Below are 15,801 nucleotides of genomic sequence, written 5' to 3'. Positions count from 1 at the left end.
CATAATGTAACAATCTGATTATAAGGATGCAAGGAGTTCAAATGTTGAGGTGTTGTTTACCTGTAGTCATAATCAGAATGATCAATATGCTGATTGATTCCTCCATCTTCAGATGTTTGCATTCATTCACTATCCTCTGAAATGCTATTCTGTGTGTCACTGTGTGAGGTGTACAGCCCTGCTAACGTCACACCCACCACAGAAGGAAGGCTTTTATTTTTTCTACACTTTTGCCAAGGATACACTAGTTTTTGTAAAGGGGCTGTATATCCTGTTGTCACAGTGGGCCTCAGAGCACAGTAGTACACAGCAGAGTCAGACAGCTGCAACCTCTGGATCGTCAAGGGGATTGATTTTGAGTCTGTTTTTAGATGGGCATCAAATCTCTCCTCAAATTCAGTGGCATTTATACTTCCAAAAGAAAAACGGCCCAGCATGAACTTTGGGAAGTAATTTGCTTCGTACTTGTACCAGAACAGGTTTAGATTTGTTGTATCTGAAGTCTCAAATTGACAGTCCAGTGTGACCTGTCCTCCCTCAATAGAGATCACATCTCCTGGTGGCTGAGTGACTGTGTCTTCTCCTCTGCATTCTGGAAAAGGACACACATTTGTATTAGAGGAAAGAGGAGGTAAGCAACATGATAGAGATAATTAAAATGCATAAAATTAATAGAAGTAAAAACCTGAAAAATATGTTTGAAAAAAGAAAGGGATTGTAGAAAAGGACGTAAACAAATAAGAAAATAATAATATTAAACAAATAATTTCATAATACCATAACAAAATGCAGCAAGAATCAGTAAATTCCTCAGCCAGGGTCCCATGTCTGCTACTGTGAGATCAGTGGGAGAAGAGTAATACCACTCTGATGTAACTAGGCCATGATGAGACTATGAAATCCTTGTCTCCTCCTCTTTCTGTGTATCATCAAACACTTAGAAGCTTGTCACATTGTCTGAATGAGCCACACTCTATGTGTTGTTGTACAGTGACTGAATCACTTGTCGTCACAGCGGGCTTCAGAGCACAGTAGTACACAGCAGAGTCAGACAGCTGCAACCTCTGGATTGTCAAGGGGACAGAGCTAGATGTGAAATTCAGCCTGGAATCAAACCTCTTCTTGAACTCATCACTATTGCTTCCTTCTGAATAACGATCTCTTCTCAGGACATACTGAGGAGTGTTATACTGTACCAGAAAAGCATGCAACTAGGATAAGTAAAGTATTCCTAAGCCAATGTGACATTATGATTCTTGCATAGAGGAAGAATAGACTGTTATTGGCTTTATGTTCCATCCACTGTAGCTGAGAAGTGTCATAATTGTGGGGCTCGGCAGTAAGGGAGGAGCTTATTGTATATTCAATTGTTTTATTGACGTTGGTGAGGGGGAGGGGTTATAAGTTGACATATATAATTATTTTAAGATGGTCATACCATGGATCATTTCACTATTTTTGATTTGTAATTGTAGGACCCCTTTAGGTATATAAAAAATATATAACAAAATGATTTTATAAAATATTGAATTTGGTCTTTACTACCAATTCCCGTAGAAACGCACTTAATAACACATTGATAAATGACCAAAAATTATATAAAAAAATTATCTTAAGGAATAACATTTTCAAGTGTCTGCTAGGAGATATAAGAACCCACAGGAAATATTTACAGTACCAGTCAAAAGTTTGGACATACCTACTCATTCATCCAGATGCTTGACTGGTTTGAATGGTACTGTTTGTAAAACATTTTTTACACCTTGTTCATCTTGTTTGTGAGAATTCCCCCTTTAAACAGTTGGGTCACATTAGTTTGTAGCCCAAACAGAGGAAAGACCAGAGGAGAGACCACCATCATATTCGTGAGAGTCTCATCTTTCTAAAGAGTGGTCATATTAGTTTTCTAGGCCAAACCGTTCGGACACTACAGATATTTTTTTGAGAAGACCGATTTTCAAACACCGCTGTAGCTCGGCCATCTTCCACCGCAGATGCAGAAGACTGCCGTAGGCTGACGTGGTGGAATGAGACGCAGCCCATGCAACAAAACAGATATCTTTAGCTTAAAGGAATAGAAGCAAACTATGAGACTCCACTGACACCTATTGACTCTCACTAGTAACTTACCCTTGAAAGTACAAGCAATGTCAAGGTTTCACCTTGTTGGGCAGAATGTTGAACACTAGATGTAACAGTCTATAGGAGGAGCACAAACAAAGAAGATATGTCATATATCTGATCAGGAGGCATAGAGAACATCTCATTGGTTGTGCCTGAAGAGTGAGAAGCAGTGGACGATCCACCTGGCTAACTTGGGCCTGATTAATCCGTCCTTCAGAAGGGGTAGTGGGTAGCACATGTAGGATAAGTAGTACCTCACCTGAAGATCAGCCAGGAGCTGCAGAAATGGTTGTTTGTGGGTAAATATAAAGAAAACCCTTCATACTCTACTTTCACTTTGCTGACCGCGTTTAAATGTTGAGGAACTTCTGAGAAAAAAGACAGAAAAATCCTCACATGAATAATTTATTATTTTACATGCACAAACTTTAATTTATTTTTATATCTAGTGACCCAGACCAAAAGAGCAGTTTGTCTGGTCCGTTACCAGTCAGTTGGCTTCAGGTATGCTCCTCTAAAGAGTGCAGTACATGGATTTACCACCAGAGGACCAAACCACTGAGCAAGTCCATGTTGAGAGCAATGATGTCATATAATCCATGCATATTGTATGTATATGATGTGGTTAAGAGTCTGTAGAGACTGTAGGAGAATACGAATACACATCAAACTGGAGGGAATTTTCCTGTCACTGTGGGCCTCACAGCACAGTAGTACAGAGCCGAGTCTGTCACTACAGCAGAGATCTCCAGATCCAAATGGTTTATCTCTTCATTCAGTTATTCGAGTGGTCAGAGGATCTGCTATTTTTATCATCTCTGAACCTGAGATGTACAGGAGTAACTCTGGCCTTTGTGCTGTGTCTTGGTGAAAGACAGGGTAACAGGGGTTCCCTCTAAACAGTACTCTTCCTTGAGTGGAGTGAGGTCCTCACAACTGACACCTGCATAGAGAATGGTTTTAAAACACACATTTTCATGAACAATTAAATAATTGTTTCTGACATTTTATTCATTTCAAATGGTTAATTATGGCAATGCATTGTATTGAATTGTACTGTATTGTATTGTATTGCCTATCAATAAATATGGTCAGGAACAACACTGAATCCAGCAACACCATCTTAGATGAACAGAGACAAACTGACAGAAAGATCTAAGCAGTCTCTGAAAGTTTTCTCCTGTTTTTTGTTTCTATACTGTTGTTCAGCTCCTCTTCTAATCAACATAGAGTAGGTATGTTACTTATGTGTGTCATACAAGAAGTCTGTTTCCTCCCATGGTTCTTGATAGGTTTCTGAGGTTCCTGTTACTGTGGTCATGACACAGTAGTACAGAGCAGAGTCTGTCACTTCAGCAGAGGAAATATATCAGTATAACTGAACAGACTACCATGTGACCAATTCTCTTTCTATATCTATCATCCATAGAATAAATGTTGGTATTTAGTCACAGGGTTTATTGAATCCCAAAAACTGTAACATCAAATATGTTGTTGTAACAGACGTTTAACAAATGTTCCATTACTGTTTGAAATATGAAATTAACATCTACAATATTATTGTACCACGATAACACTTATGGATTAAAATATATTCTTCATTAACAGTAAGATTAAATTCACAGAAAATAGCAAGGTTTTCATTCATATAATAACTCACTTAAAAAAGCTGAAAAGACTACAAATGAGAAAAGCGACATCTTGTTAGACCTTTGAGAAACAGACAAACAAACAGCACTGAGACATGGGTCTTATCTTCATTCAGTTTAACAGTCAGTCGAGGGTGGGTCAATTCATTATGTGTCTTTAACCCTCCTTCAGTGATGAGGAGCAGGAATTCTGGTTTTGGTCTGGTGTATTGTTGGTACCACAGTAAAGTATCAGTAGTGTAGGAGCCAGTGTAGTTGCAGGATAAAGTAACACCTTCACCCTCAAATACACACTCTTCAGTTGTGGCTGATATTATTTCCTCCTCATTACTGCAACCTGAAATAAATAATGTTCAACCTGTTTTGAATAAATCATATTGCAATTCATGTACCATAAATGCTCTATCGACATATGTCTGCAATCAAAAACTGCAGCGCAAACCTATGCACTTACCAATGAACATTGAAAATAGTAGAATTGCAAAAAACATTGTTATGGGGACTGAATGACAGCCTTTTTATGCTGTCAAGTAAGAGTGTATCACTATCCTCTCCTAAAACATATTGTAGAATACATACTGTACTGTCAAAGCACTCATTGACTTTGTAGCTCCACCTCTCTACACTAAAGGTGGTTGGGTATTTGAGTTCTGGGTTGGATTGATGCTAAATGTCATCTTCATGATTTTGCAGTAGTTCTGAATGGAGACATTTCAGCTCATGACTGCCCTCTATTGGTATTGTCTCAAAATGTATGCTGTTCACCAAAATAAGAAGAATAAGACAATTACTGCCATTAATCCTCCAAACAGTGGTTCCCAAACTGTGGGTTGAGGGGTCAGCCAGTCCAGCTTGAAACTTATTCTTGAAAGTTGTAATAGTAGAATGCACGAGGTGCAATGTCGAAAATGCGTAGTGCATCACCAGTTCCTCTTGTCTTGTTATTCAATGCATACCTTAGAGAGCTATTTATAACTTGTCAGCAATGTACAGATCAACTAGCCCATGTCAGCCAAAGTTTTTTTATTATGTTTTTTAGCCCATAGATATTGTTAATGTTTTGTCACTCAAATATCACATGAATAAACATTGCGTGATGTTCCACAATCCTGGAATGGGGTCACCGATTGAAAATGTTTGTGAACCTTTGCTAAAAGGAAGCAAAACAATACCACAAATGTTCTTCATTCTATATTTATTCAGACTGGTATCTTTGATCATGTTATATCAGAACAGGAAGATGCAGACAATATTAATTATTATTTCCTGAATAATATTTATATTAAATGTGTTTTCATGTGGAGACGCAGGGGAAAATATATGTATTAATGTACTCTAAATAATAACTGATTGTTTAGAACACAATGCACTGTTCACCCCCAAGGGTCTTGACAGGTTCGTGTACAGTGTGTCTGGGTTTCCTGTCACTGTGGGCTGCAAGGCGCAGTGGTACAGAGCAGAGTCCTCCAATTCAACAGATGAGATCATCAAGTCAACACGGGTCTTCTCTTCATTCAGTCTACCAGTGTGTCGTGGAGTCGTAATGGATGTATTCTGTACATACATGCTGCTTTGTAGGATCAAAAGAAGACATCCTGGTCTGGATCCGGGGTATTGACGGTACCATTGTAGATTATAAACGTTGCCCTTGTAGTTGCAGGAGAGAGTGATGTCTGTTCCTTGGAGAGCATTGACTTCAGGTTTAACTGGAGTTATTGTTTCCTGCTCCATACTATCACCTGCAACAACATAAGAATTGTCATTGTGTTAATATTTATTCCAAATGATAAACAATACATGGGTTAGGTGCCCATAAAGTATGACAAGAGAAAGAATTGAAACTTTCTGGTAAAATACCTTTTAGTTTTTAATGCAATCATTAACTGAAAAAAGCAATGTCACTGTTTTCAAAATGTTATTTGGTTTAAGCTGAGAATTCAGCACTCACCTACAAATGCTGAGAGGAGCAACAGTAATATGAGTGACATCCTGACACAGACTAGATAAACCAACTGAGAGATAAGACAGTGAGAGAGCTGAGTAGTTCCTCTACAGAGACATCCTCATGGTTGCAGGTATACCCAGCCTATACCAGTGTTTGACTATGAGGCCCCTCCTGTGATAACTGGATATGTTACTCTTCTTCTGTTTAAGGGTTTTCAGTTCCTATTGGCCTCCTCCTCAGTTTATTTTAGACTTTATTTCTATCTGAAAATGTCTAGTTTTTGCTGTAGACGTTTTTTTTTCTTCGATAGATCCACAATACTATACCATGCTATACTATATATACCATCTGCAAATTTGTGTCAGACCGTCAGCTTTTTGTATGAGGAAGTGTTTCCTGTCACTGTGGGCTCTATGGCAGAGTAGTACAGAACAGTCTGTCACTTCAGTAGAGGAGATCTCCAGATCCACGCGGTCTGTATGAACCTGAGCTGGAAGGCGAGGATGGACAAGTTTCTGGACATATCCTGATTTCGTGCTGAGAATCAGGAACGCTGGTTTAGACCTGGGATACTAACGATACCACTGTAGATTGTTTACAGAGCCAGTGTAGCTGCAGGATGGTGTGATGATATCACCCTCCACACCACCCACCATGGGCCTAGTGGGTGTGTCATCTTCAAAACTGCTACTTGTCAAGAAAGGAAATTTTTGACTTTTTGGTCTGTTGATAATGCCTTTCCCCTTCTCATTATCATAATACAATTTATTATTTGTATTGTATTGTATTTTTGACAACTTTGAAAAACATTCTGTGTTTTAAAATAATACTGTCAAATTGAATACAGTACTCACCAACAAGGACTAGTAGGATGAGCAATTATTAAAGCAGAAACATAGCTGATAGACACAGTATCAAAAATACTCTGACACAACATAGGCAGAGTTTAATATCTCTCTCTGCAATAATTTGGAGGTAGCTCCACCTACCTCCAAAGACAGGGAAGAAAATGTGGTAACGTGTGTCCCATGCAATCCTTGTTTGATGTTAGGATTGATGCATTCATTTTTTTTTAACAATGCTACTCCATTCATGTTACACTGCATTATGAATAAAAAAGTTTGAAATGAATACAGTGCAATTGTGCTGTTTTTTGTATTTTATTTCATTTATCTTTGTAATTTCATGACTTAAAAAAAACATATTGAAAAAACAAGTATTCTAATGAATGTCAAACATAAAATACATCAATAACAAGAAGTCTCAAATGAAATAAAATTATAAAAAGAAGTGTACAACGTAACATAAAACACAAGTTAAAAAAACATTAATCAATGCAAATCACTTTTTGTTTTTGTTTTTTATTTAATATAACTTTCTTATTTTGTTTCATACATTTCTTATACTTTCTGTTACTTATTATTTTTTGAAAGGAGGTTTGGGAATATATTTGACTTAATGTCTTATGTTATCTTCTACACTTCTTTTAATAAAGCTGCTTTTGAGTGTTCAGAGATTAAATACTGTAGTTCTTCTTACTAGCATGGAAGTGATGATTAGTGTTTAGTGTTTAGGACATATTCATTAATCTGCTTGTTGATAACTTTCTCCCAGTAATCAGATGTTCTAGGTCTTTGTAGTGTCTCTGAGTTTCCTGTCACTGTGGGCTGCAGGGTACAGTAGTACAGAGCAGAGTCTGTCACTTCAGTAGAAGAGATATCCAGATCCACACGGGTCTTCTCTTTTTCATGTGTGAGGGTCCATTCTGTACTATCAGTGTTGGTTATGATCCCAGAGTAGTCCACTATGAGGAACTGTGGAGAGGATCCAGGGTGCTGGAGGTACCATAACAGACTGTTAGTTAATGAGCTGTTGTATCTACAGGAGAGTTGAACACTACTACCCTCCATAACATCCACTACATCTCTGTCTGGAGTAATTATGTCTTCAACACTACCTGTAAAAAAGAAAAACATCGATTACTCAGTCAATGTAGACAGTGTACAGTATATCCACACTTGGTGTTTCAAAGTGTATTACCACACTTGGTGTTTCAAAGTGTATTACCTCTTGATATTGATAATACCATATTGTAATGAATACTGAACAGTGTACATTCTGTTAGTACACATTCAGTTACTGGAGAGTGAATTCTTACCTATAAATGCACATAAACAAGACTGAATAGAGCAGCATCATAGTGTGACGGCCCTGAATGTTTCTGAACCGTCTCAGTGCTTCTCCTTCCAATAGAGCGCTTTTCCTTTAATTCCCAATTAATTAGTGCTTCTTCCAATAGAGCGCTTCCCCTTTAATTCCCAATTACATGAGTCCTTTGTATTGGTGTAGACTTGACGGACCAGATGGGACTCATTCCCTATCAAACTAAAAGGAGAAACTAATATTTTCTCTGGTAGGCACAACCTACCTGGCACCCCTATAAATTATAACTTCAAGTCAAAACCGTTACAATAGTCACTGGGTGTTAGACAGAGACTTCTTTAATGATCTTCTCTTGGAACATTCACTCTCTGGGTGAATCAGTTCCACTCGAAAATCCGAAAACTTCCATTTTTCAAACATATGACTATTTTACACCATTTCCTTTATCTAACCACTTTGTCCAATTTCAAAAAGGCTTTACAGCGAAAGCAAAACATTAGATTATGTCAGCAGAGTACCCAGCCAGAAATAATCAGACACCCATTTTTCAAGCTAGCATATAATGTCACAAAAAACAAAACCACAGCTAAATGCAGCACTAACCTTTGATGATCTTCATCAGATGACACTCCTAGGACATTATGTTATACAATACATGCATGTTTTGTTCAATCAAGTTCATATTTATATCAAAAACCAGCTTTTTACATTAGCATGTGACGTTCAGAACTAGCAAACCCCCCGCAAACTTCCGGTGAATTTACAAAAAATGTACTAAATTACTCACGATAAACGTTCACAAAAAGCATAACAATCTTCTCAGGTTTTTGCCTGCCATATGAGTTCTGTTATACTCAGAGACACCATTCAAACAGTTTTAGAAACTTTAGGGTGTTTTGCATATGCATATTCTAGTTACTGGGCAGGAGTAGTAACCCGATTAAATCGGGTACGTTTTTTATCCGGCCGTGCAAATACTGCCCCCTATCCCCAACAGGTTAAGCACACCACCATAGTGCCGGTGCCCAAGAACACTAAGGTAACCTGCCTAAATGACTACTGACCCGTAGCACTCACGACTGTAGCCATGAAGAACTTTTAAAAGCTGGTCATGGCTCACATCAACACCATTATCCCAGAAACAATTTGCATACCACCCCAACAGACCCACAGATGATGCAATCTCTATTGCACTCCACACTGCCCTTTCCTACCTGGACAAAAGGAACACCTATGTGAGAATGCTGTTCATTGACTACAGTTCAGTGTTCAACACAATAGTGCCCTCAAAGCTCAATAGTTCCCTCAAAGCTCAATAAGCTAAGGACCCTGGGACTAATCACCTCCATCTGCAACTGGATCCTGGACTTCCTGATGGGCCGCCCCCAGGTGGTAAGGGTAGGTAACAACACATCCGCCATGCTGATCCTCAACACAGTAGCCTCTCAGGGGTGCGTGTTCAGTCCCCTCCTGTACTCCCTGTTCACTCATGACTGCACGGCCAGGCCTGACTCCAACACCATCATTAAGTTTGCCGATGACACAACAGTGGTAGGCCTGATCAACAACGAGACAGCCTATAGGGAGGAGGTCAAAGACCTGGTTGTGTGGTGCCAGGACAACAACCTCCCTCAACGTGATCAAGACAAAGGAGATGATTGTGGACTACAGGAAAAAGAGGACCGAGCACGCCCCCCCATTCTCATGGACGGGACTGCAGTGGAGCAGGTTGAGAGCTTCAAGTTCCTTGGTATCTGCATCACCAACAAACTAACATGGTCCAAGCACACAAAGACGGTCGTGAAGAGGACACGACAAAACCTATTCCCCCTAATGAGACTGAAAAGACTTGGCATGGGTCCCCAGATCCTCATAATGTTCTACAGCTGCACCATTGAGAGCATCCTGACTGGTTGAATCACTGCCTGGTATGGCAACTGCCCTGCCTCCGACCGCAAGGCGCTACAGAGGGTAGTGCGTACGTTCTAGTACATCAATGTGTTAACACTGTGTTACCAGAGGAGGTGTAGTTACAAGGGAGAGTAACTCTGTCCATTTCTAAAGCCACTTTTACATCACTATAGGGTGTTATTACCTAGTCAAAACTGAGACCTGTAAAACAAAATGTTATATATTACAAAATACTTAAAATACAACAACACATTCATTGAAAATTAGCCACTGGGCATTAGAAAGAGGCTTCTCTAATGATCTTCTCTTGGAACATTCACTCTCTGGGTGAATCAGTTCCTCTCATTACATGTTATTTGTGAAACTAAGCTCCTCCTCTTGACAAAATAGAATGGATGCATGTTCACTCAACTTGATGGAAGTATTGTCAAATAAAACCTGTAACTACAGTGTAGAAATACTCTCTCAGACGATGTTAGGTTTTTGTACAGTGTTTCTGGGTTTCCTGTCACTGTGGGCCTCAGAGCACAGTAGTACAGAGCAGAGTCTGTCACTTCAGCAGAGGTGATATCTAGATCCACACGAGTCTTCTCTTTGTTCAGTTTACCAGAGATGCGAGAGTCAAGAGAATCAGCTCTCTGTCCTGTCCCAGGGAAGTGCGGGATGAGCAGAAGGTATTGGGGAGCTGATCCTGGAGACTGTTTATACCATAGTAGACTGTTTGCTGAGGAGTAGTTGCAGGAAAGAAGAATATTACCACCCACTTCTGCATACACTTCATGTTGGTTTGGCTCGATAGTCTGCTCATAGGTGTCACCTGCAAATGGGAAGAGATGAACATTGAGTCATTTTTTAAATGAAATAAAAATGTATTGTTGTAATTTTCAAAAGAGAAAATAAGATAATATATAAATAATATATAACTTACCTATTGCTGAAAACATAATAATTGAACAAATTAACAACATGGTTGGAAGTCCAACTGACTAATAGCTCAACAGAAGCTGAATACTCCAACCCAACTTAATCTGAAATGTTTTACTGTAGCACTGTATTACAGTGTTACTTCAGCAGAGGAGATCTCCAGATCCACACAGGTTCTCTCTTTATTCAGATTAACAGTGTCACATCTGCTCCTGCAACACCCTCTACTGCTCATCCTGTGTCTCCTTGACCTGCCGTCACTCCCCCAGTAGTCTCTCCCTTTCCCTCTCTCTCTGTGTGTGTGTGATTGTGTGGGTGGAGACAGATGTGCTGGAGTCAGAGCAGATCCCTACCAGCTGAAACCTGTTCCATATCGTAATCTCAGTCAGTCTACGGTTCTAGTTTGTTGCTATTCAGATCCTGTTATCCTGTTGTGCCTGTTCTCCTTGCCTGATGCTGTTTTCCTCTCCGCTACAGTTCTGCCCGCTCTGACTCTGGTCCCTGTCTCCAGTTCCACGTCTCGTCATCCTGCTACTCTGTCCTGGAGTCCCCACTCTACTACTCCCTTGGATTCCCCTCCGGACCTGCGTACCATGTCTCAACCCCTCTCGCTCCAGCCTCAGCCTCCGCACCTGGTTTCCAGCAACCCGCCCAATCTTCCCCTAACCTGCACTCCATCTCCCCGTGTTTCAATAAATACCTTGGTTACTTCATCCCAATCTCCTCATCTGAGTCTGATCTTGGGTTCCGCGGTTCCACTCCGCACAACAAACAGACAGTCGAGGGTATGGAGGATTAGCTTTAACTACAGAGGGCTTTGAGGTGACTATAGTGTAGAGGAGGAATTGGGGCGCTGATAAACGTTTAGATAAACATTTTCAGTTCATGGGACATTATTACCTACTCTGTGTCATCTTCAATACAAGTGAAAGATAATCACTCAATTACATTTCTTCTAGGAAGTGCTATTTTCAAATGACACTTGACCTTGAATAAACTTAAAGTATGTAATGTCAGACTAATACTCACCAACAAGCGCAGAGAGGAGAAACACTGGGTAGAGAAACATGGTGATGGGTGTAACTATGTGTTATCAGGAGGCAGAACTGAAGACAGACTGTTCCTGTCAATTAGAGGAGAATCAACATTATAATATGTGATTAACAAATATGATTTAGTTGATGTATAATCATGAACATGGTCTCTGATCATTTGTATGCAGATGCTTGCCTATTACATGGTGTTTAATAGTAGGAATTTATTGCAGTAAGGTTTTTGTAGTGTTTCTGGGTTTCTTGTCAATGTGGGCCTCAGAGCACAGTACTGTAGTACAGAGCAGAATCTTTAATTTCAGCGGAGGAGATCACCAGATCTAAATGGTTTACTCTTCATTGAGTTTTGTAGATATTTGAGTGTTCAGAGGATTTGCTTTCTTTATAAACTCTGTACCTGAGATGTACAGGAGGAACGTTCACCGTTTTCCTGTGAATTGGTGATACCAATAGACTTAATATCCGTCAGTAGCTGTTCTGGTGAAGTTGTAAGACAGGGTAATAGAGGTTTCCTCTAAACAGTACTCTTTCTTGAGTGGAGTGAGGTCCTCAGAACTGACACCTGCATAGAGAATAATTTTAATACACATACATTTAATTGTTAATGAAAATGTATTTGAAATTGAATTTATTTCAAATGGACAATTACGGCAAAGTTTTGTATTGAATTGTATTGTAGTGTATTGCCTACCAATCAATATGGTCAGGAACAACAGTGAATACATCAACACTATCCTAGATGAACAGAGACAAACTGACAGAAAGATCTCAGCAGTTTCTGAAAGTTTCCTTCTTTTTTTGGTTTCTATACTGCTGTTCACCCCTTCCTCTACCATAAGTCCTTCCCCTAAACATACAGTAGATATGTTATCTATGTATGTCATACAATATGTCTGTTTCCTCCCATGGTTCTTGAAAGGTTTCTGAGTTTCCTGTCACTGTGGTTTTCATGGCACAGTAGTACAGAGCAGAGTATTTTACTTCAGCAGACGAGATCTTTAATTTAATGAGCTGTTGTATCTATTGGAGAGTTGAACACTACTACCCTCCATAACATCCAATACATCTCTGTCTGGAGTAATTATGTCTTCAACACTTGTACCTGTAAAAAAGAAAAACATGGACTGAGTCAATGTAGACAGCGTACAGTATATCCACACTTGGTGTTTCAAAGTGTATTACAACTTGATATTGACAATACCATATTGTAATGAATACTGAACAGTGAACGTTCTGTTAGTACACATTCAGTTAAAACCTCTTAGGGCTAGGGGGCAGTATTTTCACGACCGGATGAAAAACGTACCCAATTTAAACAGGTTACTACTCTGTCCCAGAAACTAGAATATGCATATTATTAGTAGATTGGGATAGAAAAACACTCTGAAGTTTCTAAAACTGTTTGAATGGTGTCTGTGAGTATAACAGAACTCATATGGCAGGCAAAAACCTGAGAAAAAGTCAAGCAGGAAGTGGGAAGTCTGGTGCTTGTAGTCCTTTCAAGTGATTGCCTTGACTGTATACAGTGACTTAGGGTTCATTTTGCACTTCCTAAAGCTTCCACTAGATGTCAGCAGTCCTTAGAACGGTGTTTGAAGATTCTATGGTGAATTTGAAGGGAATTCCAGCTGTGGTAAACTGGTGTCCCATTATAAGGCATGGGCTCAAGTCACGCGCAATGACTTGGGAGTGAGCTGAGTTCATATTCACTCCTAAAGAGAACGGATAGGTCCGGTTGGAATTTTATTCAAGGTATATGATAAAAACAACCTAAAGATTGATTCTATACATCGTTTGACATGTTTCTACAAACTGTAGTATAACTGTTTTGACTTTTCGTCTGGAATAAGTAAGCACGCGCATAGTGAATTTGGATAGTGAACCTAACGCGCGAACAAAATGGATTATTTGGAAATAAATATGAACTTTATCGAACATTTATTGTGGAGCTGGGATTCCTGGGAGTGCCTTCTGATGAAGATAATCAAAGGTAAGTGAATATTTATAATGTAATTTATTAGTTCTATTGACTCCAAGATGGAGGGTTTCTGTTTGCTAGTTGTTAGTGTCATCTGGGCTGTACTCAGATTATTGCAAATTGTGCTTTCGCCGTGAACCTTTTTTGAAATCTGACCAAGCGATTACATTTAGGAGAAGTGTATCTATAATTCTGTGCATAACACTTCTATATTGATCAATGTTTACGATGAAAATTTACGTTCTATATGTGTTCATTGTGCTGATTCATCGGAGGGTTTGGAGGGAAAACATTTCTCAACATTATGCGCCAATGTAAAATGCTGTTTTTGGATATAAATATGAACATTATCGAGCAAAACATACATGTATTGTGTAACATAATGTCCTAGGAGTGTCATCTGATGAAGATCGTCAAAGGTTAGTGCTTCATTTAGCTGTGTTTTGGGTTTTTGTGATGCATCTAGTTGCTTGGAAAATGGCTGTGTGGTGTTTCTTGTGAAGTTTATGTCCTAACATAATCCAATATTAAGCTTTCGCCGTAAAGCCTTTTTGAAATTGGACAATGTGGTTAGATTAACGAGAAGTTTATCTTTAAAATGGTGTAAATTAGTTGCTTGTTTGAGAAAATGGAATTATGAGATTTTAGCTGTTTTAAAGTTGGCGCTCTGATTTTCCACTGGCTGTTGTAAAAAATAAATCCTGTTAACGGGATGAGAACAGGAAGGGGTCCCATTGAGGTTAACGGAGAGTGAATTCTGACCTACAAGTGCACATAAACAAGACTGAATAGAGCAGCATCATAGTCACTGGGTGTTAGACAGAGACTTCTCTAATGATCTTCTCTTGGAACATTCACTCTCTGGTTGAATCAGTTCCACTCATGTTATGTGTAACACTAAGCTCCTCCTCTTGACCCAAAAGAATGGGTGCATGTTGACTCCACTTGATGGCACTATTGTCAAATTAAACTTGGGACTACAGAGTAGAAATACTCTCTCAGGTGATGTTAGGTTTTTGTACAGTGTTTCTGGGTTTCCTGTCACTGTGGGATTCAGAGCACAGTAGTACAGAGCAGAGTCTGTCACATCAACAGAGGAGATCTCCAGATCCAAACGGGTCTTCTCTTTGTTCTGTTTACCAGAGAAGCGAGAGTCAAGAGAATCAGCTCTATGTTCAGTCCCAGTGGAGTCCAGGATGAGCAGAAGGTTTTGGGGAGCTGATCCTGGAGACTGTTTATACCATAGTAGACTGTACGCTGAGGAGTAGTTGCAGGAGAGAAGAACATTACTACCCATTTCTGCATACACTTTATGTTGGTTTGGCTCGATAGTCTGCTCATAGGTGTCACCTGCAAATGTGAAGAGATGAACATTGAGTAATTTTTTATTGAAATAAACATTGTTTATTACATGACACTACTTTGAAAGCCATAACTTACCTATTACTGAGAACATAATACATGACCAGATGAACAACATGGCTGGGGTTGGAAGTCAAACTGACTAATATCAGAACATAACCTGACTTCATCTGCAATGTTTTCAGTTGATAATTTCTACTTAGTTTACCTACAAGCTCCACCCCAAATCACAGTTGCAATAAAGCTTCTCAATCTCTCCTCTCCTCTCATTTGTCCTCTCTTTTGTGATACTGCATCTCTTTGCATGTTGTATGAATCACATATGAAAGGTTTGTATACAGTGTTTCTCAGATTCCTGTCACTCTGGGCTGCAGGGAATTGGTCACTTCAGCAGAGGAGATCTCCAGGTCCACATGGGTCCTCTCTTTATTCAGATTAACAGACAGTCGATGGTCTTCAGGTTTAGCTTTAAATACAGATGGCTTTGAGGTGACAGTAGTTTAGAGCAGGAATTGGGGTGCTGATCTGGGATATTGGCGATACCATTGAAGATAGTATACTGAGCCAGAGTAGTTGCAATACAGTGTAACACTGCTTCCCTCCATGCCATGTTCTGTCTCTGAAGTTGGTTTTATGTCATTTTCATTACTGCCACCTGTAATGAAGTTATGTTCAGATAAACATTATCACTTC

General features: G+C 39.4%; 4 gene segments (V, D, J or C); all 4 read right to left on the bottom strand.

The window, feature by feature from the left end:
- Positions 1-119: 119 nt before the first annotated feature.
- Positions 120-871, bottom strand: LOC115156937 (T cell receptor alpha variable 14/delta variable 4-like). The segment is given in 2 exon segments: positions 120-592; positions 778-871. Coding segments are annotated over 2 exon segments (519 nt in total).
- Positions 872-4,951: 4,080 nt separating this feature from the next.
- Positions 4,952-6,160, bottom strand: LOC115156947 (T cell receptor alpha variable 21-like). The segment is given in 2 exon segments: positions 4,952-5,512; positions 5,722-6,160. Coding segments are annotated over 2 exon segments (444 nt in total).
- A 1,114-nt stretch (positions 6,161-7,274) lies between these two features.
- LOC115157731 (T cell receptor alpha variable 18-like) lies at positions 7,275-7,807 on the bottom strand. The segment is given in 2 exon segments: positions 7,275-7,675; positions 7,786-7,807. Coding segments are annotated over 2 exon segments (423 nt in total).
- A 2,323-nt stretch (positions 7,808-10,130) lies between these two features.
- Positions 10,131-15,234, bottom strand: LOC115156944 (T cell receptor alpha variable 38-2/delta variable 8-like). The segment is given in 2 exon segments: positions 10,131-10,609; positions 15,187-15,234. Coding segments are annotated over 2 exon segments (450 nt in total).
- Between the last annotated feature and the right edge of the window lie 567 nt (positions 15,235-15,801).

This window comes from Salmo trutta, chromosome 21 (assembly GCF_901001165.1).
Source record: "Salmo trutta chromosome 21, fSalTru1.1, whole genome shotgun sequence".
NCBI classification, from domain to species: Eukaryota; Metazoa; Chordata; class Actinopteri; order Salmoniformes; family Salmonidae; genus Salmo; species Salmo trutta.
The sequence above is the reverse complement of the archived record's forward strand: the minus strand, read 5'-3'. Positions and strand labels throughout refer to the sequence as shown.